Genomic DNA, 26,186 nt, shown 5'->3' on the forward strand with positions numbered 1-26,186 from the left:
GTCTGTGCTTCTGTCCCCGTCTCGTCTGTGCTCCTGTCCCCGTCTCGTCTGTGCTCCTGTCCCCGTCTCCTCTGTCCCTCTGTCCCCGTCTCGTCTGTCCTTCTGTCCCCGTCTCGTCTGTCCTTCTGTCCCCGTCTCGTCTGTCCCTCTGTCCCCGTCTCGTCTGTCCCTCTGTCCCCGTCTCGTCTGTCCTTCTGTCCCCGTCTCCTCTGTCCTTCCGCCCCGTCTCGTCTGTCCTTCTGTCCCCGTCTCGCCTGTGCTTCTGTCCGTGCGTCCCCTCTCCTGGCTGGAGCTGCCGCCGGGCTCACCCGCCCTCCGCGTGGCCAGGGGACCCGCTGAGCCGCCTGCGCCCGGGGGACCGCGCCGTCCAGCGCGCGGACGCGGGCGGCGGCTACGAGGCCATCGGCGTGCCGGACGGCTACACGGGCCGCGCCTCGCCTTCCCCCTCCTCCCGGCCCACGCCGCCGCCCTGCTGGAGGCCTTCCGGCTGCGGCGGGTACGTCCACCTGCGGCCGCCACCGGCTTGATGGGGGGGGGGCGGCCCGGGCACTGGGGACCCGCGGGGGGCAGGACGCACACGCGGGGGGCAGGACGCACACGCGGGGGGCAGGACGCACACGCGGGGGGCAGGACGCACACGCGGGGGGCAGGACGCACACGCGGGGGGCAGGACGCACACGCGGGCACCAGGGGACCCGCGGGGGGCAGGACACGCACGCGGGGGGCAGGACGCACACGCGGGCACCAGGGGACCTGCGGGGGGCAGGACACACACGCGGGGGGCAGGACACACACGCAGGCACTGGGGAACCCACACACGCGGGCACTGGGGGACCCGCGGGGGGCAGGACGCACACGCGGGGGGCAGGACGCACACGCGGGGGGCAGGACACACACGCAGGGGGCAGGACGCACACGCGGGCACTGGGGGACCCGCGGGGGGCAGGACGCACACGCGGGCACGCGGCGCGCACTGGCAAACGAGTCCCCCACGCGCGACAGTGAGTGACGATCGTCTAACGGGAAATAGCAAACCGAAGGCTGGGGACGTGGTAAAGACTTGTAGGGCGAGCAGGGCTGCAAGTTCAAGGCCAGCCCGAGGCATCCGGGGCCACTGTGTTTCGAAAGGGGGTGGGGGATGGAGGGATGAAAGCCAAGCTGTGCCGCGGGTGGGGAGGGGATCCGTGAACACGGGTCCTGGGAGGTAAGAGCCACTTCTTGTGAGGAACCAGGGAAAGAATGTTCTAGGCAGAGACAGCAAGTGGAAAGCCCGAGGCAGGACCGTCCCGGCTGTTCCGGGACCTCGGAAGGCGGTGGAGGCCGGAAAGCCGGGACTCAGGGAGCACGGGGAGCCGGGGGGCCGACTCCGACTTTGAAGGACGTGGAGGAGCCTTTGATGCTGAGCACAGAAGTGATCACCGTCATCCCGGCTGGGCGGACGTGACTCGCGCCTGTCCCCCTAGTCACTCGGGAAGCTGAGCTCTGAGGACTGTGGTGCACAGCTGAGCCGGGGAGCCAAGTCTGTGAGACTCCGATCCCCCCAACTACCAGAAAGCCGACGTGCAACTGTGGCTTCACGCGGTAGAGCGCTGGCCTTGAGCACCAAGAAGCCAGGACAGTGCTCAGGCCCTGAGTTCAAGCTCTTGCCCCGGCACAGATCACGAGAGGTCTAGGCCGCGTCCTGAGCGCAGTTACGGGGTGAACCTGGGGAGGGTTGGGCCTCGCCGCTGAGGCGGGGCGGGCAGGATCGAGTCCCCCGCCTCCTCTTCCTCCTCCAGCCGCTGCACGCCCGCTATGTGCTGAACCTCTTAGACCAGGCCAGGCAGCACCTGGCCCGGCTGCCCAGCATCAACCGCGTCTCCACCTGCTACAGCGAGGAGGTCACGGTGTGCGGTGAGCGCGGGGGAGCCCCCCCCAGCCCCTCGCCAGGCCCCCTGCTGTGGGGGGAGGGGGGAGGGAGGCCCGCCATGCTGGCCGAGCCCCGGGCCTGCCCACTGTCCCTTGTTGGCTCTTCGTTTCCTTCAAGGAGACGGTTCAGAGGAAGGGAGCTTTGGAGCCCAAGCTCAGCCTCTGCTCTGGCTTCCCAGCCACTCTCAGTATCTCCAAACTCTCCACCGGGAAAAAAACATCCCCGCAAACTCACGCGCTCCACCCGGGAAAAAAACATCCCCGCAAACTCACGCGCTCCACCCGGGAAAACATCCCCACAAACTCACGCGCTCCACCCGGGAAAACATCCCCGCAAACTCACGCGCTCCACCCGGGGAAACATCCCCGCAAACTCACGCGCTCCACCCGGGGAAACATCCCCGCAAACTCACGCGCTCCACCCGGGAAAACATCCCCGCAAACTCACGCTCTCCACCCGGGAAAACATCCCCGCAAACCTGGGAAAACATCCCCGCAAACTCACGCGCTCCACCCGGGGTAACATCCCCGCAAACTCACGCTCTCCCCCCGGGAAAACATCCCCGCAAACTCACGCGCTCCACCCGGGGTAACATCCCCGCAAACTCACGCTCTCCACCGGGAAAACATCCCCGCAAACCTGGGAAAACATCCCCGCAAACTCACGCGCTCCACCCAGGAAAACATCCCCGCAAACTCACGCTCTCCACCGGGAAAACATCCCCGCAAACCTGGGAAAACATCCCCGCAAACTCACGCGCTCCCCCCGGGAGAACATCCCCGCAAACTCACGCGCTCCCCCGGGAGAACATCCCCGCAAACTCACGCTCTCCACCCGGAAAACATCCCCGCAAACTCACGCTCTCCACCCAGGAAAACATCCCCGCAAACTCACGCTCTCCACCCAGGAAAACATCCCCGCAAACTCACGCGCTCCACCAGGAAAACATCCCCGCAAACTCAGGCTCTCCACCCGGGAAAACATCCCCGCAAACTCACACGCTCCACCCCGGAAAACATCCCCGCAAACCTGGGAAAACATCCCCGCAAACTCACGCTCTCCACCCGGGAAAACATCCCCGCGCTCCACCCAGGAAAGCATCCCCGCAAATCAGAGCACACAGCAACCTGTGCATTGGTATTCATTCCAGCAAGCCCCAAGGCCTGCGCTACCGACCCCTCCTGCAGGGGGAAGTCCCCCCCCCCCCCCAGTTCCCTCCGTCTCGTGGGGTTCTGGAGTCTGGAGGATCTCTAACAGGAGCTGGGCCGCGGCTTTGCAGTCTTAATTGTCCAGAGAGAGCCTTTATTCTCGGGCTGGCCTAGACCAGGCCATCTCCTGTTGGCGTTTCCTACAGTAGCGGGGACCACAGGCAAATGCCGCTGTGCCCGGCTGTGGGTTGGTGAACGTCGGGATCTTGGGAACTTTGTGCCTGGGTCGGCTTCGAACCGAGATCCCGCCCGTCATGACACCTATGAGCTGTCACTCCTGGCTTCTTAGACTGTCACCGACATGCAGCATCCACACTGAGCAGTGGCCGGAGCGCGCACACTGGCGTTGGTGGGCGGGCACTGCAAATACACGCAGCCTGCCCGTGTATAAATGTACACTTCCGTGCCAGTGTTCCAAAGAAAATGTACTGGAGGGCTGGGAAGGGGGCCTAGCGGTAGAGGGCTGGCCTAGCATGCGTGAGGCCCTGGGTTCGATTCCTCAGCACCACATATACAGAAGAGGCTGGAAGTGGCGCTGTGGCTCAGGTGGCAGAGTGCTAGCCTTGAGCAGGAAGAGGCCAGGGACAGCGCTCAGGCCCTGAGTTCAAGGCCCAGGACTGGAAAAAAAAATGTATTGGATCAGACCATTTATAAGAAACTAGTGTTCATTTAAAAGCGAGAGCGAGCGAGAAGCTCCTGAGGTTCTGGGCTCGCCAGGATGACGTGTGCAGTCCCAGAGGCGGTGTGATTCCCCCAGGGATGATTCTTTTTTTTTTTTTTTTTGGCCAGTCCTGGGCCTTGGACTCAGGGCCTGAGCACTGTCCCTGGCTTCTTCCCGCTCAAGGCTAGCACTCTACCACTTGAGCCACAGCGCCCCTTCTGGCCATTTTCTGTATATGTGGTGCTGGGGAATCGAACCTAGGGCCTCGTGTATCCGAGGCAGGCACTCTTGCCACTAGACTATATCCCCAGCCCCCACCAGGGATGATTCTGAGGGAAGGAGTTAGAGCGGCCCCGCCCAAGGGCAGGCTACCGCGGAATAGCTCGGTCCTCCCGCCGACCCGACGTGGTCGGTCTGCTTCGAGGTGTTCGCAGCCCAGGCCCTGCTGTCGCCTGGGCTGGCCTGGAACTCCCTACACAGCCCAGGCTGGCCCTGAACCCAATTCTCTGTCTCAGCCCGTCAGCGCTTTCTGTCAGAAACTGACACGGTAAGCCTTCGATATCCAAAATAGATTTGTGAACAAATGAAGAAAAGATAGGGGGGAAAAACATATTATACATGAGCTTGTCCTTCCTCTTTTTTTTCTTTTTTGAGGACTTTCCTGTCCGGGCTGGCTTTGAACTTTGATCCTCAGATCTCAGCTTCCTGAGTAGCTAGGATGCCAGGCCTGAGCCACAGGTGCTCAGCCCTAAAACCATGGTTTTTCACAACAGAAGTTTCTCATAAGAAAAGAAAAAAAGGAATTAAATCTTTAGTACCACAACAAATGAAATAAAATCAGAGTTTCAACATTTGAAAATTGGAGGGGTTTATATTCAAGTCTAGATTTTGCAACTTTTCTTTTAAAGCAAACTCTCCCAGTACTGGCATGAGCCCGGGCAGCTTCCTCCTGCCCCCGGGAGGAGCTCCCGTCCCTCCCTCCCGGGCCTGGTCCTCCGGGGCTCTGCCCGCCCCGCTGTAGCCCAGCAGAGCCGAGCAGAGCCAGAGCCTCGCCTGCGGTGGTCAGTGCGAACGACCTCCGCAATCGGGGAGAGCCAGACTTGCCCCATCCTCCATCCGGAAAAAGAAGTAATGGTTGATTTCTTAATGTAGATATTTCCAGGGTACGGTGTTTTCCTTGTTACAGGAAAGTAAAATAAAAACGATAAGGACGGACCAGAAGTGATGCTCTTTTTCTTTGTTAGGAGATTTACACGGCCACTTGGATGACTTAATACTTATTTTTCATAAGGTATGAACATTCAAACTAAGTTCTTTCTTTGCTCTGGTGCTTAATGTACTAGTCCGAATACAGTAGCTATTGAGCGAGTGCTTAAATATTACTTGGGCTTTTAAAATATTGTTAAAAAAATATTTGTTTCTATGTGGCGAATACACAATAGTGAAGTCAGCACTGCAGCACATTCCAGAATATTTTTATAAGCGTTAACAAACATAGTGTTAATTAAATAAATTGGATTATTCAGGAATTGATTTTTTTCAAGATAAAGAAAAATTGATCATTGGCAAGACAACCCAAATCCGCTCTCATAGTTTTTTGTTTTGTTTTTTTTTTTTGGCCAGTCCTGGGCCTTGGACTCTGGGCCTGAGCACTGTCCCTGGCTTCTTCCCGCTCAAGGCTAGCACTCCGCCACTTGAGCCACAGCGCCGCTTCTGGCCGTTTTCTGTATATGTGGTGCTGGGGAATCGAACCTAGGGCCTCGTGTATCCGAGGCAGGCACTCTTGCCACTAGGCTATATCCCCAGCCCCCGCTCTCATAGTTTTAACTATAAATATAGAATATATAACACATTATGTGCGTATGTGTTATTACTCTGAGATTACTCTATATGTATACCATATTTCCAAAGAGTTTCTCCATGCGCTTTGTTGATCTCTGCTAGGAATCGGTAGCAGCTATCACTACCCCCACCCACCCCCACCCCCACCCCCATCCCCATCCCCATCACCGTGCAGAGAGAACACGGAGCTGGCCTTCAGCTCTCACAAGCCCGGGCCTCTGCTTCCCGCCACGCGTGGTGCGGATGGCCAACGCCCCAGGCCCCCTGGAGGGGCGCTAGCTAGAGCCCAGGGCAGATGCTCCCCCCCCCCCCGCCCCCCCCCGGCTGACATGGCACTCCTGCAGGAACCGCAAGGCCCGGTAGCTCTGCCGGGCTGCTCAGATGCCCACGGGCCCCAGCCTGCCCTCTCCTTCCTCCCCTTCCTCTCCTCCCCGGCTGCTCACGGACGGACCCTGGCTTGGGAAGAACGGCCTCCCCGTCGCCAGAGCGCGCCTATGTCTTCAACGATGACTTCGTGGACCGAGGCAAGGACTCAGTAGAGATCCTGATGGTTCTTTTTGCCTTCATGTTGGTTTACCCCAAAGCGCTGCATCTGAACAGAGGAAACCATGAGGACCCCGTGGTGAACTTACGGTACGAGCCAACACATGCTTGGGGATTGCTTGCTTGCTTGTTGCAATTGAAAGACGCTATTCTGGCAGTAGGTGCCCTTGGAAAGTCGTTTTCTGATTTCTGAATCTAGAGCACAATAGTAAAAAGTAAGGTGGCGCCGTAGAACAGGTGCAAAGCTCGGGGCTAGGGCTGTGCTGACGCGGGTAGAGCACTAGTGTAGTGAGTGCAAGACCCTGGGTTAATCCTCAATTCTGAAGAAAAAAAAAAAACTAAGAAGAAAAAAAGAAAAGGGAAGGTGATATATGGATAAACAAAGAAGAAAATGGAAAGATCTCACAATTTTCACCTAAAGATAATTTTATAATTGTAAACATTCTGGTGATTATTTCTCAATCTATTTTTTTTAATTTTGTCAGCCATGGGATTTGAACTCAGGGCCTGGGCTCTGCCCCTGAGCTTTTGGGCTCCAGGCTAGCACTCTACCACTTGAACCACAGCTCCTCTTCTGGGTTTTTTGGTGGCTGATTGGAAATAAGGAGTCTCATGGACTTTCCTGCCCTGGCTGACTTTGAACCACGATCCTAAGATTTTGACCCCCTGAGTAGCTAGGATTATAGGCATGAGCTACCAGCACCTGGCTCTAGTCTCAATTTTTAATTTTATTAGCATACATTAGTGGTATAAGGGGGGACGAGTTTATTGTGACTTTTCCATATAATTATGCAATATATCTGAATCAAACTCAGATACATCACTCCCTCCCCTCCCCCATCTCTTTTCTAGACATTTTAGGAATATGTATCTAGAACATGCCTTTTAGAAAAAAAAAATATGCTGAAGGCATAGCTCAAGTGATAGAGTACTTACTTGCCTAGCATGTGCTAGGCCCAGGCCACCTGGGTTCAAGCCCCAGCACCACCTAAACAAAGACAGAAAAAAGAAAAAATGTGATCATGTCTTAACTACTGTCACTAAATTTAATATCTATTTGTATTTCTGTATCCAGCTATGGCTTCACCAAGGAAGTCATGCATAAATACAAGGTATGCTGTCTGTAAGAATGCAAATTCCTCTTAACTAAAGTAAGTGGAATGAGTTATTTGAAACTTGACACCTTAATATTATTTTTAGACGCATGGAAAGAAAATATTAAGATTTCTTCAGGATGTGTTCTGTTGGCTTCCCCTGGCCACGCTAGTCGATGAGAAGGTCCTGATTCTTCATGGTGGGGTATCGCAGCAGACGGACCTGGAGCTTTTGGCTAAACTGGACAGACACAAGGTACTGATTAAGACAGTAATTCCAGTTTCTCCTTAATGTCCAATTTCACTGCCAACATAAAGCAAATGTCATCTGGAATGCAGGCTGGATCTGAGTCTTGGAATATCAAACTATTGGTAGTTTGGTAGTTTCTTTCCTTTTATGGAAGCTAGTTGGTTCTTTGGCCTGGGATGGCTAAACAAGGAGAATGACAATCTTAAGTTGGTAATGGCTATCTTTTTTTTTCTTTTGCCAGTCCTGGGGCTTGGACTCAGGGCCTGAGCACTGTCCCCAGCTTCTTTTTGCTGAAGGCTAGCACTCTGCCACTTGAGCCACAGCGCCACTTCTGGCTGTTTTCTGTATATGTGGTGCTGGGGAATTGAACCCAGGACTTCATGTATACAAGGCGAGCACTGTACCACTGGGCCACATTCCCAGCCCGCTAGTGGCCATCTTGTCTCCCCAGTTTTGACACACACTCTTCTTCCAACACATGGAGCCCCAAGAGAGACAGCACTGCAGGCTCACCCCACAATTGCATCTACTACAGTGTTCGAGGTTCCTGGTCTTAGGGCTAGCTGTCAATCCTGGATATGGTGTCATGTGGTCTCAGGATTTAAAAGGAAGTTGCTCCCTGAGGTTGAAGGGGTGGATCTGCAGGACAGACCTTCACTAACAGCTGCAGCATGGGGGCCGGGCGGGGGTGGCCATGAGCCAGTTCAGACTGCCCGTTCTTTCTCTAAGCCCAAGACTGGAGCTGCTTGATGGACGCTTGTCCAGTGTCCAGGAGAAGCTCTATGCAATGTGGCTTCCTCTTCTAAGCTCTGCCGACTTCCCTTCACGCACGAGACCTTGGTCCTTGGGAAGCGCTGTCCCTGGGTTTGTATCTTGAGCGCGCGGGCACGCCAGGGCTGCCTTCTGCTTTTGCTCAGTGCCACCTGCCCGTCTGCCCTGTGCCTTTCCGACGAGCAGCACTCGTTCTAGATGCTTTTGTTTTCTTTTGTGGGGAGGAATCAAGGATTGCACTCGGGTCTCAGCACGTCTAGCAAGCACTTAAGCCCTAGCCACTCCCCACCAAGCCCTTTTAGTTTTCGTTTGGTTTTCAGATAAGGCCTCAGATGAGCCCTGGACTACAGTCCTTCTCTCTCCCCCGTCTGGGACTACAGGCATGTACCACCACGCTAGGCTCCTCTACATTCTTGATCTGGTTCCAGCTCTACAACCACTGTGTCTCAGTGAGAAGGACTACATTTAATTTCTTTTGGCAGTAATCATATCTTCCTGTTTATGTCTGGAGAAAGCCCTCTCCCTCCCTCTGCTCTCTCCTGCCCTTTCTCAGAAGGTAAGATAATAGCAACAGTAGCATTTCCCATTAAGGGCAAGCCCTCTCTGGCTACAAGAATCGGGTTTTTCCTGTTACTTTCCTACCACATGCCGTAGTCCTCTCTTATCTGTCGAGGATACACTCTGAGACTCCCTGTGAAAGTCACAAACCCCACATGTATTGTGTGTTCTGCACACGCTGTGGCATTGGCGTTTAATCTTCCTTTCATGGTTTATGCCCTCTTTTATACCTCTTGTTTTTTGTTGTCTGTCATGGGGCTTGAACTCAGGGCCTGGGCACATTCCCTGAGCTCTTTTGCTCAAGGCTAGTGCTCTACCACTTTGAGCCACAGCACTATTTCCAGTTTTGGGGGGTTTTTTTGGTGCCTCATTGGAGATGAGTCTCATGGATTTTCCTCCCCGGGTTGGTTTTGAACTGCGATCCTCAGATCTCAGCCTCCTGAGTAGCTAGGATGACAGGCGTGAGCCACCGGCGCCTGGCTACCTTGTGCTTTTTTCTTGAGTAAACTAAGGGCTCCCTGAACGAAGCATTGTGACACTGACAGCCTGTCTGAAACCCAGGCTTGGGGACTAGCACACGGGTGGCATGTACAGCGGACCCAGGAACGGACGACTCCCGTCCCGGGCAGGAGGGGTGGGGGGCCGGCCATGTCAGGAGAACACACGATTGAGAAGCGGGTCTTGTGCACTCTGGAGTCTACCTGGCATCGTGGGCACAGTGAGCCACAGGGAGCGGAAACCCTGGGGCGCGAACTGGGGCTCCACAGCCCGCTCTCCTCCCGGGCCTTCGCGTGGAAGCTCGGGGAGAGGAGAGGCCTGGCCGGTGAGGGGCGAGGGAGGCCGCGGCTTCCTCACGGTCCTGCCGTGTGGACAAGCCTGGAAACCCTGCCTGATCTTCAGCACAGCCCACAGAAGCCGGGCCCCGGGGCCGCGCCTGGCTCTAACCATCTCCCGAGGGAGAAAACGCTGAGCAAATTCTCCGTGGCCAGGGCCCAGGCTTTGCGCGTTTCTAAGTCACCGTAGCCGACGGCCCGTGGGAGGCAGGTCACAAGGGGTCCAGGCAGAGGGCAGGAGCCCACTGGTCCTGTCTGCTGGCGTGGCGTGGCAGTGTCACGGGCTGGGAGTGTCCTGTCTGGTGGCGTGGCGTGGCGTGGCAGTGTCACGGGCTGGGAGTGTCCTGTCTGCTGGCGTGGCAGTGTCACGGGCTGGGAGTGTCCTGTCTGGTGGCGTGGCGTGGCGTGGCAGTGTCACTGGCTGGGAGAGTCCTGTCTGGTGGCGTGGCGTGGCGTGGTAGTGTCACGGGCTGGGAGAGTCCTGTCTGGTGGCGTGGCGTGGCGTGGCAGTGTCACGAGCTGGGAGTGTCCTGTCTGCTGGCGTGGCGTGGCAGTGTCACGAGCTGGGAGTGTCCTGTCTGGTGGCGTGGCGTGGCGTGGCAGTGTCACGGGCTGGGAGTGTCCTGTCTGCTGGCGTGGCAGTGTCACGGGCTGGGAGTGTCCTGTCTGGTGGCGTGGCGTGGCGTGGGCAGTGTCACGAGCTGGGAGTGTCCTGTGTGCTGGCGTGGCGTGGCAGTGTCACGGGCTGGGAGAGTGTCTCAGGGTGCTCCGTGCTGTGTCCCAGGCGAGGAGAGAGCACTAGTGTGTGACCTCGCTGGCTGAGCGTGGCTGGGTGTGGACGAGGCGCTCTGAAGGCCTGGCCCCTGCTCTGCAGCCCCCTTCCCTGCAGCCCCCCTTCCCTGCAGCCCCCCTTCCCTGCAGCCCCCTTCCCTGCAGCCCCCCTTCCCTGCAGCCCCCCTTCCCTGCAGCCCGCTTCCCTGCAGCCCCCTGCTCTGCAGCTCCCTTCCCTGCAGCCCCCCTTCCCTGTAGCCCCCCTTCCCTGCAGCCCCCCTTCCCTGCAGCCCCCCTTCCCTGCAGCCCGCTTCCCTGCAGCCCCCTGCTCTGCAGCCCCCTTCCCTGCAGCCCCCCTTCCCTGCAGCCCCCCTTCCCTGCAGCCCCTTGCTCTGCAGCCCCCTTCCCTGCAGCCCCCTTCCCTGCAGCCCCCTACCCTGCAGCCCCCCTTCCCTGCAGCCCCCCCTTCTCTCGCCCCGTGCAGATCGTGTCCGCCCTGCGACGGCAGGTGAGTGGGGACGGCGGGGAAGCAGGCGGAGGAGAGGGGAGGCCGCCCGCCGCCGGGCTGTGCACCCGGGCCCACGCCGTGGTTCCTCCCGCAGAGCCGCCCCCTCCCCCCCTCGCCCTCCCGCCCCGGCCCCCTGCCGCCCCCCAAGGCCGGCCGCTCCGTGGACCTGGTCGTGGGGAGGGAGGCGGCTCGGCGCCCCGAGCCCACGGGCGAGGAGTGGAGGCAGGTGGGTCATGACGGGGGTCGGGGGGGGGCTGAGCGCGCGGGAGGGCGACCCCCCCTTCCAGGTGCCTTCGGGCCGCTCCAGGGAGTCTCCCCACCCCCCCCCCGGGGTGAGCACGGCCAGCCCGCAGGCCCGCGAGCAGGGGCTCCACGCCGCACACACGCGCACACGCGCGCACACGCGCACACCGCGCACACGCGCGCACGCGCGCACACACGCGCACGCGCGCACACACACGCACACCACGCGCACACGCGGCAGGAGAGCAGCCTCGCCGTCAGCTTCCAGAGGCAGGGCCGCTACAGACAACGGGGCGCTACGAACGCGCCGTTCCTTTCCTGTGTGTGTGTGTGCGTGTGCGCACGCGTGTGCATGTGTAACAAATGCGGAACGTGAGCTCGGAACCGGGGCACCGTCCCTTAGCTGCTGTTCTGGTACTTGAGCAACCTCTCCACCTCGCACGCGCGCGTGTGTGTGTGTGCGTGTGTGCGCGTGTAACTGGAAGTAAAAGTGTCGTGGGCTTCCCTGTCAGGGCTGTCCTCCGGCAGTGATCCTCCAACCTCAGCCTCCTGAGCAGCCAGGATGACGCGCGGGAGCCCCAGGCCCGGCTTTTGTTGGCTGTGCTTAAGAGCAGGTCTTGCTTCTGGCCTTGCGCGTACTACGGGCCACCTACTTGAGGATCGTCTTTGCTGGGAAGAGAGAGAGGAGAGAGAGAGAGAGAGGGAGAGAGAGAGAGAGGGAGAGAGAGAGAGGGAGAGAAAGAGAGAGGGAGAGAGAGATGGAGAGAGAGAGAGGGGAGAGAGACAGAGAGCGAGATCAGGGCACCTTCTCTCAGAATTTTGAGTTATCTATTTGGCCTTCAATACCAATTTAGAATATATATATATAATTTCTTTCTGTGTGTGCTGGTCTTGGGGCTTGAGCTCAGGGCCTGGGCGCTGTCCCCTAGCGTGTCACTCAGGGCGAGTGCTCTGCCCCGAAGTCGCAGCTCTGCTTGCGCTTCTTGGTGGTCCACTGGAGGTCAGGGTCCCACACTTCGCTACCTGGGCTGGCTTCAAAGCACGCCGCTCAGAGAAGCCTCCCGAGCGGCTGAGGTTGCGGGGAGCAGCTGAGGTTGCGGGGAAGCGGCTGAGGTTGCGGGGAGCAGCTGAGGTTGCGGGGAAGCGGCTGAGGTTGCGGGGAGCCTCCCGAGCGGCTGAGGTTGCGGGGAGCCTCCCGAGCGGCCGAGGTTGCAGCTGTGGCCGCGCAGGGCAGGGCCGGGCCAGCGCGTGGAAAGGCATCCACGTGCTAGTGTCCCACTGTGCTCCTGTGCCCCGTCCTTCCCCGCGGGGCCCGGCCCCTGCAGGTGGTGGGCGTCCTGTGGAGTGACCCCATGGCTCAGGAGGGCTGCAAGGCCAACGCGGGCCGCGGAGGAGGCTGCTGCTTTGGGGCCGGACGTGACAGAGCGGCTGCTGCAGAGGTACCAGCTGCGGCTCCTCATCCGCTCCCACGAGTGCAAACCCCAAGGCTATGAATTCTGCCACAACCGCAAGGTGGGCGGGGCCTCCACAGGGGACCCCGAGAACATGTCACCTCCCCGCGCCCCGCGAGCTGAGGCCCCGGCTTCCCACCACCCACGCCGGCCAAGAACCCCGGCAAACCTTGAATTAAAAGAAGTGTTATTATGAGAGTGATCATCCTCGACTTTCTTTTTCTTTGCTGGTCCTGGGGCTTGAACTCTGGTCTGGGCGCTGTCCCTGAGCTTTCGCACTCAAGGCCAGCGCGCTACGATTTGAGCCATAGCTCTGGTTTTGGGCTTTGGGGTAGTTCATTAGAGATAAGAGTCTCACAGGTTTTTCTTGCCTCCACTGGCTTTGAACCACAATCCTCAGATCTCGGCCTCCTGAGTAGCAAGAATTACAAGTGTGAGCCACTGGCACTCAGCTTTTGTAGCCTTTTTAAAACTTCAAAATTGGGCTGGGGATTATATATGGCCTAGTGGTAGAGCGCTTGCCTCGTATACATGAAGCCCTGGGTTCGATTCCTCAGCACTACATATACAGAAAATGGCCAGAAGTGGCACTGTGTGTGGCTCAAGAGGTAGAGTGCTAGCCTTGAGCGAAAAGAAGCCAGGGACAGTGCTCAGGCCCTGAGTTCAAGGCCCAGGACTGGCAACCAAAAAAAGAAAACAGGAGGGAGGGAGGGAGGGAGAGAGGGAGGGAGGGAGGGAGGGAGGGAGGGAGGGAGGGAGCGAGGGGAGCGAGGGAGCCATGGATGAGTACAAGGGGGACCTGGCAATATGGGGTGGAAGAGGGAGGATTTTTCGGTGAGCGTGAACGCCATCCCTTCCGTTTTGATTCAGGTTTTAACCATCTTTTCTGCCTCCAACTACTATGAAGTGGGCAGCAACCGCGGGGCGTACGTGAAGCTGGGGCCGGCGCTCACCCCGCACATCGCGCAGTACCAAGCAACAAGGCGACGCACAAGCTCACCCCGCGGCAGAGGTGAGGCTCCCGGTGACTGCTGCACGTGTCGTTGCATTTATCTAAATCCTACGTCAAACTTCAGACTTAAGGTGTATCACAGCTGCCGTCTAGAACAGAGGGCATGGACGTCATCTCGATCTGCTGTTTTGTTACTGTAGCAAAATGCCAGAGGCTTATAAGTATTGATGAAAGAAAGAGGTCCAAGCAGCTTGGGAGGCTGCGGGTTCGAGACTGTGGCAGCTGGTCTTGGTTTGGCGTCTGGTGAGGGGGAGCAGCAGGTGGGGTGGTGGGGTGACCAGAAGCCAGATCGAGAGGGAAAGACAACCCTGTCGTCAAGCCAAGGGCACCCCGGGATCTCTCCCAACCCCGGTGTGAGCGTGTCCCCGGTGACCTTGAGCTGGGCTCCCGTGTCCCATTCTGAGGAGCCCACGCGTGAGGCTCCGGAGAGCAAAGGCCCCTCTTCGCCCCAGCAGGGCCCAGCCTTCTCCACACACTCTTAGTGTTCCCACCACCCCCACTCGCGCTGCCTCCCGCCGAAGTTCTCCTCCACGCGTGCACCGGAGTGAAGTCCATCCATCAGCCGCCAGGTCTTCTGAAGCTTAGTCTCCTGCTTCCTACTGACTAGGAAGGCTCCGTATCACCCCAGGAAGCCAATGCCGCAGGCTTTCTTTCTTCACCCGTAGCCTTGGCGTTGAGTTTTCACCATACACATTTCTTAAGGAACCGTCTTTCTGGGAGTGAAATATGGAATATTATTTAAACGATGTCTCTTGAGATGATTCTGAGTTTTAATCCTGATTGAGAATTTACCACACACTGAATGTTTTCAATAACTGACATATGCTGTCTCGTAACCAACTTAGGAAATGGGTACTATTTCTGAACTCAGTTTAACATATGAGATCACTAAGAAACAATGTTAAGTCCGCTGGCCTGTAGGGGAAGAAGACAAACTTGACCTACCTTCGTTATTTTTTATTAATTTATTTATCGTCAAAGTGATATACAGAGGGTTACAATTTCATACGTCAGGCAGTGGATACATTTCTATCCAACTTGTTACCTCCTCCCTCATTTTTTCTCCCACCTCCTCTCCTCCCCAACTCTGCCCCCCACTCCGTGAGTTGTACAGTTGGTTTACACCATATAGTTTTGTAAGTATTGCTGTTGCATTGGTTCACCTTTTACCCTTTGTCTCTCCATTTTGATGTTCTCCTTCCCTTCCCTAGTTCCAATAAACATATATACAATACCCAGGGTACCAAAATCAGTAACAGTGACATCAGGGGTAAAACCCTGGGGAAGAAAGATAAAAGAAAAAGGCATAATTTCACATGGCACATTGAAAATAACAACAACAGTGATAAACCACTTACTTCCATAACTTGGAGTTTGTTTCTCTTAGCATCATCTTGTGTGTTCATAATGGACATAGCTATTGAGCTATTGTGATCTTCTGATAGGACTAGCCTAGATGTGGTACTAATTATTCCCAATGAGGGAATAATTTGGGGTCTGCTCATTTCACTTAGTATGATTTTTTTCCAAGTCCTTCCATTTCCTTATGAATGGGACAATGTCATTCTTTCTGATGGAGGCATAGAATTCCACTGTGTATCTGTACCACATGTTCATGATCCGCTCACCTACTGAGGGGCATCTGGGTCGGTTCCGTATTTTAGCGATACCTGCTTTCATTATTGCAAGATCGCTTCTGCAGAGACAAGTGCCTCAGAGCTACTCGAATTATTCCACCTAAATACATTAAAAATAAAAATAAACAGCATAAATCAAGTGACTGGAAAGAACACATTCATATTTAGCATTAATATGGCACTTGCATAATTGCCATAAAAATAGATTAGTTACGTCGTGTGGGGACTGCTTTCTCTGCTCGGCTCAATGCTTATTTTCTCTCTTATTACCCTCGTATCGTCCTCTCCCCCAACCTTGGCCTGCAGGTCTGTCAGGGTGAGACGTAGGGGCGTCTCCGTCCTGGCGTGCGCGCGACCCACGTGGCAATGTGACCGCTATCCTACTCTGGGAGCTACGGACATAGACCACGGGTCAGCTTCTGAGAGCGAACTAACTTTATTGGGAGAGGGACAAGGGGAGATGATCCGGGGAAAGGGGGTTGGCCAGGATTCCGATAGGCCAAAAGGCTGTCACTTGACCTCCAAGGGCTGGTCACTTGACCTCCAAGGGGCTATGTCACTCTGAGCGCGCCAAACCAGGGCGGGGCTGGTAGGCGCCAGGCTGGCTGCCAGCTAAGTTGGGGGTCTCTTTGCCCAACCGGTTTCTCCGGATTCCAATGTAGAGAGGATGGAAAGGCTGCATTCCCCCGCTGGGGAGGTGCCTCAGGCCCCTTCCATCTAGGGGGAAGATGGACCCCAACAACGTCGCTCTCTTATTATTAAATGAAGACCAGCTTTACTCAAAAAGAAATGTTACCATCAGGTACCGGTGGCTCATGCCTGTCATCCTAGCTATTGAAGAGGCTGAGATCTGAGGATTGCGGTATGAAGCCAGCCTGGGCAGGAAAGCTTGTAAGACTCCAATTAACCACCAAAAAGCTGGAAGTGGCGCTGTGGCTCAAGTGGCAGAGTGCTAGCCTTGAGCAAAAAGAAGCCAGGGACTGTGCTCAGGCCCTGAGTTCAAGCCCATGACCAGCACCAGAAAGACACACACACACACACCACAGAGCATGACAATTTTAACTTGCCACATGAAAAGGATAACTCACTAGATATTTAAGCAGCAGCATCTATGGGCTTTATAACTATCAGCCATCTGACTGTTACCCAGTCCTAACAAATTATAGTCTACAAGGTGAGCTCAACATCAGAACGCCATGATTCCCCAGGACTTGAAAAGAAGTCACTGCAGGGAATCCTATAAATAATGTGCTGTAATAAGATAATCAAAAGCATTCGGCTCTTTGAAATACTCCTTGATGGCTACAAGTACATCACCTGATTTTCCCAGAATTCGCTTGTCCAATGACCTCAGTTCTCTGAGTGGCTACCTTAGAAAGGAAGGGGCAGCCCCGAGCCGCTGGGATCTACGGCAATGCCGGTACCCTCTCACTTGCTCTTAGAGAAAGCTGACTCACAGCCTTCCTTTAAGAACTGAGTTTGGGGGAGTGTAGACACCCAGAGAGGAGTTGGGCACCACGGTCCGTGCCTGTAATCCCAGCTACTTGGGAGGTAGAGGTAAGAGGATCCCAGTTTGATGCCAGCCCGGAGAAACGGTTAACAAGACTCCAGATCGGCTCTTTGAGGTGAGAGGTCATCGGGTATGCCTGTAATCCCAGCTGTATCAAAGCAGATTTGGGAGGGCTGACATTGAGTCTGGACCAGGCAAAAATAAGAGACTCTTCATGACCAGCAAGGCAAAGGAAGGGGGCAGAGCGTGTGGCTCAAGTGGGAGCGTGCTTGCCCGGGAAGCATGAGACCCCGAGTTCAAGCCCCTGAGCGTCAATGGACAGAGCAAGAGAGAAATCGAGAAAGCCACCAAGCCCGTGACTTTTCTTGTAGACCCGCATGTAAACATGGCTTTCTATCTCTTGGCACAGGGTTAGCAGGGTGGAGGTGTCGGCTCTCAGAGCCCTGCGGGAAATGCTGTTCGCTCACTCCTCAGACCTCCTCCGTGAATTCAAGAAGCACGACCCAGAGGAAACCGGTAAGAAAAAGCCACGGTTCTTAGAGCCAGGGGCACACTGGGAAATCTGACGTACGTAGAGAGCGGGGAAACACTTGCTGTGTGGATACCAAATCCAAAGTCCTGGTTTAACTACCTTCTCCAGCTGACTCAACTTAACGGCTCCTTTTGGAAGGAAAAGCTTTGAATTCCAAGCGTTGAACAGAACATTAGTTGTCCAAATAGAGATGGAGGTGGTGAAAGAAACGGGGTGGAGGGAAGGGTGACAAGACCGGAACCAGGCAGAACATTAGGCAGAGCGGAGGGATCACAAGAATGCATTGAAGATGAGCCAGAGGCCTACAAGTTGCCTTCCCATTGGGTGTGTGCTTGTCAGTTCCAGCTTTTACTAGTCAACTGAACATGCTGCCTCAGCTCAAACTCAACCAGCATCCAACCGAACTTCCACTAACTGTAGGCCTATTAAAAACAACAGTAGGGGAAGGGTTGAGGGGGGGAGTGGGAGAAAAATGAGGGCCGGGTAACAAGTTTGACAAGAAATGATGGACTCGCCGTTTTATCTATGTAACTGTGGCCCCTCTGTCCATCAGCTTGGCAATAAAATGTTTTAAAGGAAAACAACAACAGCAACAACAGTAATAAGCCAGGTGCTGGTGGCCCATGACCATAATCCTAGCTACTCAGGGGACTGAGGTCTGGAGATCATGGTTCAACGTCATTATAGGCAGGAAAGCCCAGAGGCTCTTATCTCCAGTCAAATACCAAAAAGCCATTAGCGGAGCTGTGGCTCAATGAGTGTCAGAGCACAAGCCTTAAGCAGAAGAAGCTCAAGGACAGCGCCCAGGCGTGGCCCACGTTCAAGCCCCGGGACCAGCGCCAAAAATGAAAACTCATTGTTTAAAATAGGAGTCAGGTGGGGAGCTGGGGGCTCCTTCCTGTCACCCAGCCACGTGGGGAGCTGGGGGCTCCTTCCTGTCACCCAGCCACGTGGGGAACTGGTGGCTCCTTCCTGTCACCCGGCCCCGTGGGGAGCTGGGGGCTCCTTCCTGTCACCCAGCCACGTGGGGAGCTGGTGGCTCCTTCCTGTCACCCGGCCCCGTGGGGAGCTGGGGGCTCCTTCCTGTCACCCGGCCCCGTGGGGAGCTGGGGGCTCCTTCCTGTCACCCGGCCCCGTGGGGAGCTGGGGGCTCCTTCCTGTCACCCGGCCCCGTGGGGAGCTGGTGGCTCCTTCCTGTCACCCGGCCCCGTGGGGAGCTGGGGGCTCCTTCCTGTCACCCGGCCCCGTGGGGAGCTGGGGGCTCCTTCCTGTCACCCGGCCCCGTGGGGAGCTGGGGGCTCCTTCCTGTCACCCGGCCCCGTGGGGAGCTGGTGGCTCCTTCCTGTCACCCGGCCCCCGTGGGGAGCTGGGGGCTCCTTCCTGTCACCCAGCCCCGTGGGGAGCTGGGGGCTCCTTCCTGTCACCCGGCCCCGTGGGGAGCTGGGGGCTCCTTCCTGTCACCCAGCCCCGTGGGGAGCTGGGGGCTCCTTCCTGTCACCCAGCCCCGTGGGGAGCTGGGGGCTCCTTCCTGTCACCCAGCCACCCGGGGCGCAGGCCGGAGGCTGTGCCTCGAGGTTAGCTCAGCCCACAGCGCGTGGGGCCGGGAGAGGGGAGGGGAGGGGAGGGGAGGGGAGGGGCGCCGGGTGTGCGCGCGGCCGGGAGAGGGGAGGGGAGGGGAGGGGAGGCGCGCGGGGTGTGCGCGGCCCCGAGGGCACAGGGAGCGGCCCCTGGGTGCCGGGCGGGGACCGAGCGCCTGTTCTACCCCCCTCCCCCCCCTCCCCCCCTCCCCCCCCTCCCCCTCCCCCCCCGCCCCGGCCCCCCCGCCCCCCCGCCCCCCCGCCCTCCCCCGCCGCCCCCCGCCGCCCCCCGCCCTCCCCCGCCCCCCCGCCCCCCCCCGCCGCCCCCCCCGCCCCCCCGCCCTCCCCCGCCGCCCCCGCCGCCCCCCGCCCTCCCCCGCCGCCCCCGCCGCCCCCCGCCTGGCTGCGGGGCCTGGCGGAGGAGCGGCCGGGCCGGGGGGGGGGGGGGAGGGCGGGGGGGGGGCGGGGGAGGGCGGGGGAGGGCGGGGGGCGGGGGGGGCGCCCACCCCCATGGCTGCCCCCCTCCCCCTGCGGACAGCCCGCGGCTCACACCCACCCGCGCTCACACACACCCGCGCTCACACACACCCGCGGCTCACACACAGCCCCAGCGCGAAAGCGCGTGACCTGTCACCCCCCTTCCACCAGCACAGTGCTCTCTGTACTAGAGGCCTGGCTGGAGAGGGAGGGCGAGGCCCAGAGTTCAAGCCCCCCCCGCCCCCCCCCCCCCCCCCCCCCCGCCAGCACAACAGACATACAGGACATAAAGCGAACAGAAAGAAAGAAGGCGAGGATGAGCTCTTGTGACCCCGGCGTCCCGGCCTGGCGTCCCGGCCAGCCCCAGGCCACCAGGCCACCAGGTCAGCCCCAGGCCACCAGGCCACCAGGCCACCAGGCCAGCCCCAGGCCACCAGGCCACCAGGCCACCAGGCCAGCCCCAGGCCAGCCCCAGGCCAGCCCCAGGCCACCAGGCCAGCCCCAGGCCACCAGGCCAGCCCCAGGCCCTGACCCTCCCGTCTGACGTCCTCAGTCCCCAGGCTTCTGCGTGTGAGCCGCTGGCGCCAAGCTGCGTGTCACACGCGTCTGCGTCCGGTGGTGTGTTGAGTCTCCGGCAATCCTCACCCACCTGAGGGGCAGGCATTCCCCGCCCTGCTGGACCCAGGAGGAAGGACGCCATCCACAGACGCTCGGTCATTCCCCGGGGTCACAGAACCCGAGGCTGGGACTCAAACCCAGGCCTGGGCTGAAGGGGTCGCTCGGCGGTAGAGAATTACGCACAAGGCCCAGGGCCCTGAGCTCGATCCCCGGCACAAACCAAACACACACAAGCTCAGATCTGCTTGATTCTAAGGTCCATGTTGTTTCCTTAACACCATGTTGCCTTCCCTACTTGAAAACTATTTAGTCAACAAATACTTACTGAATATGTAATATGAATGGGTCCTTGGGTTAGATACTTTAAAAAATAGCTTTATTTCAATGTAACCCACACCTCATGTAAGTTAAAGTATACAATGCAAAGACTTTTATATTATCTTTTTTGTTGTTGGTTGTGGGTCTTGAACTCAGGGCCTGGGCGCTGTCCCTGAGCCTCTTTGTGCTCAAGGCGAGCGCTCTACCACTTGAGCCGTAGCACCACTTCCAATGCAAGGACTTTTAGAATACAGACATGCCTCAGAATCTGTGGGGAGTTGGTTTCAGGACCCCTGAGGGCTACCAAAACCTGTGGGTGTGCAAGTCCCTTATGTAAACGAGCACTGGGTGTGCATATGGCTACGTACACCCTCCTGTGTGCGTCTGTGTATGTCAGCACTGGGGCTTGAACTCAGGGCCTCCCTCGCACTCTTGCTTGTCTTTTTCATTCAAGGCTGGTGATCTAGCACTTGAGACATACTTCCACATCTGGTTTTTTTGCTGGTTAATTGGAGATAAAAGTCTCTTAGATTTGCCTGCCCGGGCTGGCTTCGAACTGAGCTCCTTGGATTTCATCCTTCTGAGTAGCTAGGATGACAAATGTGAGACAGCAGCGCTCAGTTTCTCCTGGGTTCTTGAAATCAACCCTAGTGTGTGCATGATACCTAATGCAACGGAAATAGCAGTTGCAGTGCTCTGCGCAGGGAAGAAGAGTGTAAATATTCACTGCAGACACAGTCTTCTCCCCACCCGTTTTCATTTTGGATTGATTGAACGCATGATGCTGAACTCATGGATATGAAGAGCTCTCTGCAAACATGTGCAGTCATCATGTTGGTGTAAGAACGTTTTCATCCTGAGCTTTGTGCTTTATACACCACTGAAGTATTTATTTAGCAGGCTGAAGGAGGTTGAGGAAGAAAGATAGGATAAAATACCTTCAAGGGTTTGTTTGGTTTTTGTCCCCACAAGTGTGTGTAATAGCTAACTGTGTTAATTATAGATTGGGTTAAGCCTAAACGTAAGACATAGAAGCAAAATGAGATGCTTTTTTTCCTTACAGAACATAGAGTCCAGTTTGCTGGAAACACTCTATGGAAACCGATCTAATCTTGAGACGATTTTTAGGATAATAGACAGCGATCACTCAGGTATTGCACTAGTGTTCTATCACCTTTGATGGACAGCAAGTACTTGATCTTGAATGCTTTAGTGCCTTCCCTGTTCATCCTGACTTATCTCCACTCAAGCAGTTAGGGGAACCAAGAAAGTAATATCGCAGCTTAAAAATGGCAGACACTAGAAAACTACTTGAGAGATATAAAAGGCCTCTGTAGCAACTCAAGAAGTGAGTCAGGAGGGTTGCTTGAGCCCAGGAGGTCAGAGTCAGCGTGGGTAACATAGTGGGACTCAAAAGAGACAAAGCCATTTTGAAAGCGCTAAGGCAGTTTGAAGATAAACTGAAGGAGAGCATCCTACAGGAAGAATAATTATTAGAAGATGTGATGTCCATTGCAGTTCCATTAAAGAGTGTCACAAAGTTCCAAGTGCCAGTTGCTCACACCTGTAACCATAGCTACCCATGAGGCTGGATCTGAGGATTTCAGTTCAAGGCCAGCCAAGGAAGGAAAGTCCAAGAGACTCTGAACTTCAATTAACCACCAAAATGCTGGAAGTGGAGCTATGGCTAAATGATAGAGCACTAGCCTTGATCAGAAAACCTCATAGACAGCTCCCAGGCCTGGAGTTGAAGCCCCAGGACTGGCAGAAAAAAATCAAAGAGGGAAGGGAGGGAGGGAGGGAGGGAGGGAGGGAGGGAGGGAGGGAGGGAGGGAAAAGAAAAAGACTGTCACACTAAATAATAAAAAGAAACTGCTAGACTAAAAGGCTTTTATAAACTCACTTCCCAAAGTATTTAACTTGTTTTTTGGGGTTTTTCTGGTATTGGAGTTTGAACCAGGGACTCTCCTTTGCTTAGCAGGAGCTCTTTTGAGATCATCAGAGATTCATAGGTGGTTACAGAACTTGCAAGAAGTTCTTATATACCCTCCTACAGTTGCCTATTACCTTGTGGTTCATGGGCTCTTTATTGAGCCTACTTTTAAAGGTAGGAGTCGCATAGCACACAATCCACATGCTGGAAGTTCACCTTTCAGTGGTTCTAGTATGCTCGGGAGGTTAGATCACCATCACCAGTAATCACTTTTACAACTTCATGACCTCCAGAAGCAGCCCCGTGCCCATCAAGTCACCCCCATTCCCTGCCCTTCCCAGGAGCATACCTGCCCGACTTTCTTGCTTCTAGCCGGAGCTCTATCCCTTGAACCACACTCCCCGCCTAGCATTTGGCAGGTCCATTGGAGATGGAGTCTCACAGACTGTTGTTTGGGATCATTTGAACCGTGATCTTCCGTGGGTCAGCCTCCCGAGTAGCTAGGATGACAGGCACGAGCCACCAGCACCCAGCTGCAGACACTTTTCATGAATGAGAACGTCTAGGGGACAGGTTGATGCGCCGTGGGCATTTGGGACTGGTTAATTCATTTCAGGAAGTTCTGACGCACCAGCCTGGTTTTCCAGTACCCTTGGTCTATACCACATGCTGGAGCGCCGCGCTCTCCCGGGGGTCTGGCCGAGGAGAAGTGTCTCAGGAGACCTCCAAACGTCCTCTGGAGTCAGCGGCTTCCCGGGGTCCCCGGGGGGGGGGGGGTTATACTAGCGTCCAGGCCAGGGGTGTCTGTGTGCTTCCCAGGGAGGGCGCAGGCGTCCTTGGGAGGCCGTCGGAAGGCTGGAGACTGGCCGGCCTCCCTGACGTGACCTCTCCGCCCCTGGTAAGGCTGCATCTCCCTGGAGGAGTTCAGGCAGACGCGGAAGCTGCTCAGCTCGCACACGAACGCGGGCGTCCCGGACGACCGCATCCGCCAGCTCGCCCGGAGCATGGACTTCAACCAGGACGGCCGCGTGGACATCAACGCGTTCCTGGAGGCCTTCCGGCTGGGGGAGCACTCCCGCGGACACGGAGGACGGGGGCCACGGCCGGCCAAGGCCGTGCTGAGCAGGGCCGTGTCGGCCTCGTGCTCGCGCCCAGCGTGTTCTGCGTGGACGTGGCTCTCCATCCTGAGAACCGGCCTGCCTCGGCCTTCCGGGTGGCGAGGCGATGAAACACCAGTGTGCAACCAACGACTCCAAATGCGGACGTCAACCCCAGCTTTGAAAACTACCCATAATTCAACCTCTTCATTGGTTTTGTTTTATGCTTTTCTTTTTTTGAACGATGGCATGTTGGTAAAAGGAAGTTTTAAAAATTGTATTTATAATTTTATTTTTTGCCAGTCCTGGGGCTTGAACTCAGGGCCTGAGCACTGTCCCGGGCTTCTCTTTGCTCAAGGCTAGCACTCTGCCACTTGAGCCACAGCACCACTTTTGGTCGTTTTCTATATATGTGGTGCTGAGGAATCGAACCCAGGGCCTCGTGTATACGAGGCGAGCTCTCTTGCCACTAGGCCATATTCCCAGCCCGCAGTATTTATAATTTGATAATACATTATTTACTATGTTTTACTTGTTGTAATTATATGCTTGTATAATTTAATACTCTATGCTTAAATAGATTTACATCGAATTTTAAGTGTTTTCTCATATTGCTAGTATTCAAAATAATTCATTTAATGCCTCAGTAATTTTCTTTCAAATAGATGCACCACAATCTATTCAGCTTCCCAGCTGCTAAACATGTGTTTTGTTTCCAGTTTTCATGATTGTAAATAGCACTGTGATTAGTAACCATGTGTACAGCGTAGAGGAGTTTTGTTTGTTTGCACCTGGCAGCTCCAGTTATTTTTGCACTGGGGATTTGGCATTTTCAAACCCCCGGCCTACCAGGACTGCGATCCTCTTATTTACACTTCTTATTGTAGCTTTAATAACAGCCACGTGTCACCATGCTTCAGTTTCTCTTTTGAGATGGAGTCAGGCACACTGTTTTGCCCAGGCTAGCTTTATATATCAGCCCTCCTGATTCCTGCCTCCCAAGTAGATAGCAATATAGGCATTAGCCACCAGTCCCTGATATGCATATATATTACATATGTATATGTTTTCTTAGGATAAAAATTTCAGGCACACTGTCCAAAGGTACTGAGTCTGGGTTACCCAGAGAAACAGCCAGCGGACCATATAAAAAATACAGGTAGGAGTCCATCTACTGTAAGGACTTGGCTTGTGTGGTTATGGAAACTCAGGTCTTTCTGGTCATCAGGCTGCACCATCAGGAGAGCCAGTGGTCATAGGGAGCCAGTCCAAGTCTCGAGCCTGAGAACAGGGCGGGCCAGTGGTCTGAGGTCAGCCAGTGTCCATGTCTGAGCAGGTGGAAGGCCTGCAGCCCAGCCCAAGCAGTCAGCAAGACTCGGGGAGGCCTCCAACCTCAGGCAGGGCAATCTGCTTCACTCCGTCTACTCATTCCTCAAGAGACAGCCCCACAGACACAAGCTTAACCAACTATCAGGGCACCCAGGGGCCCAGTCAAGTTGGCATTTGAAGTGTGGCCCTTTTATGGCTATTGCCAGATTGTTTTTCAAAACCAAGCATATCAATTTTGCTATGAACTCACAACTCTGGGATCATTTCTGAATCTATTCATGGCATTTTAATAGGTATTTCATTGATCAGTATCCCAAATTCCCTCCCCACCTCATGTTATTTGTAAGCTAAATAAAATGAGGTGTAACGAACTTGGCAAATATGTGGCTCAGTAACGACGCAACCAGGTCTGGAACCTATGGGTTGCTTTCACCCAGGATTTTCCTCACTTTTATTTGAGGAATATCCTGGGGCTTGGACTCAGGGCCTGAGCACTGTCCCTGGCTTCTTTTTGCTCAAGGCTAGCACTCTACCACTTGAGCCACAGCGCCATTTCTGGCTTTTTCTGTGTATGTGGTGCTGGGGAATCGAACCCAGGGCTTCATGTACATGAGGCAAGCACTTTACCACTAGGCCCTATTCCCAGTCCCTGATTAAGTTCTTCTTCCCACTATATGGAATACTATGCAGTCATTTAGAAGCATGATCTACCACTCGCCGTGGTGATGGCTAGCCTTGCGGTTGAGGTGTGAGACTTCTACTTTCTCTTCAAATAATTCATCAGGAAAGATTTGAGTGAAATTCTGGAAACCTAATCACCAAGGATATTAATCTTCAGTATCTTCAGAAGTTTTTCTTATGATCATTAGATGCCTTTCTAAGGGAAAAAGCAATAAAAACATGTATTTAGGAATCAAGCCAATTTTATGTTCCTAAAAAAACAAAAAACAAAAACCCTGTCACTACATGTCAGTGAAAATGCATTTGAAAGCCACTAGATGTCACTCTGTCTTACAACGGTGGCTAGAAGTTGCAAGCAGCTAGAGACTTGACTGTGTAAGGTCACTGGAAACATGAACTTCTGGGGAAGAGACCCCTAGAACACCTACCTACCTGTGCTACCACCAAGTGGTAGGTTCTGGAAGGACCCTCTCTGCACACGCTACGTAGCCTGATTATCATAGCCAACTTCCCAGTGACTGACCTGACCAAGGGAATGCCACATTCCTCCGGTGGAACTTTCCAGGTGCTGCGCTCCCTTCTAGGCCATTTATCCTCTGCGGTTACGTAGGGCTTTGCACACTTCCCAGCTCCAGACATACGCAGGGCCGAAGAGCAGGGCTGGGGAGTCACAGTCCCGCAGAGCCTCTGAGCCCCGCTGCGCCTGGGGCTGAGGCCGGAGAGCCGGGAGTGGCCGCCATTCCACTCAGCTGACTCCATCGCAGGCCTTCCTGCTCGCTCTCCCCGTCTGAAACGGAGAAATGGGATCCGCGGAGAGGCCTAA

General features: G+C 55.6%; 1 protein-coding gene across 1 annotated transcript in view; it reads left to right on the forward strand.

The window, feature by feature from the left end:
* Ppef2 (protein phosphatase with EF-hand domain 2) overlaps positions 1 to 26,186 on the forward strand; it is a 47,445-nt gene extending 21,259 nt beyond the window's left edge. Inside the window, 18 exon segments of the mRNA XM_048364849.1 lie at positions 1,779 to 1,893; positions 5,023 to 5,069; positions 6,086 to 6,094; positions 6,096 to 6,253; positions 7,239 to 7,275; positions 7,364 to 7,513; positions 8,832 to 8,834; positions 10,808 to 10,948; positions 11,043 to 11,174; positions 12,517 to 12,597; positions 12,599 to 12,703; positions 13,513 to 13,615; positions 13,618 to 13,654; positions 17,211 to 17,317; positions 17,673 to 17,749; positions 21,387 to 21,474; positions 23,160 to 23,399; positions 26,128 to 26,186. Of these exon segments, the coding sequence (XP_048220806.1) occupies positions 1,779 to 1,893; positions 5,023 to 5,069; positions 6,086 to 6,094; positions 6,096 to 6,253; positions 7,239 to 7,275; positions 7,364 to 7,513; positions 8,832 to 8,834; positions 10,808 to 10,948; positions 11,043 to 11,174; positions 12,517 to 12,597; positions 12,599 to 12,703; positions 13,513 to 13,615; positions 13,618 to 13,654; positions 17,211 to 17,317; positions 17,673 to 17,749; positions 21,387 to 21,474; positions 23,160 to 23,399; positions 26,128 to 26,186 (1,689 nt within the window).

The sequence above is a fragment of the Perognathus longimembris genome, chromosome 16 (assembly GCF_023159225.1).
Source record: "Perognathus longimembris pacificus isolate PPM17 chromosome 16, ASM2315922v1, whole genome shotgun sequence".
Lineage (NCBI taxonomy): Eukaryota > Metazoa > Chordata > Mammalia > Rodentia > Heteromyidae > Perognathus > Perognathus longimembris.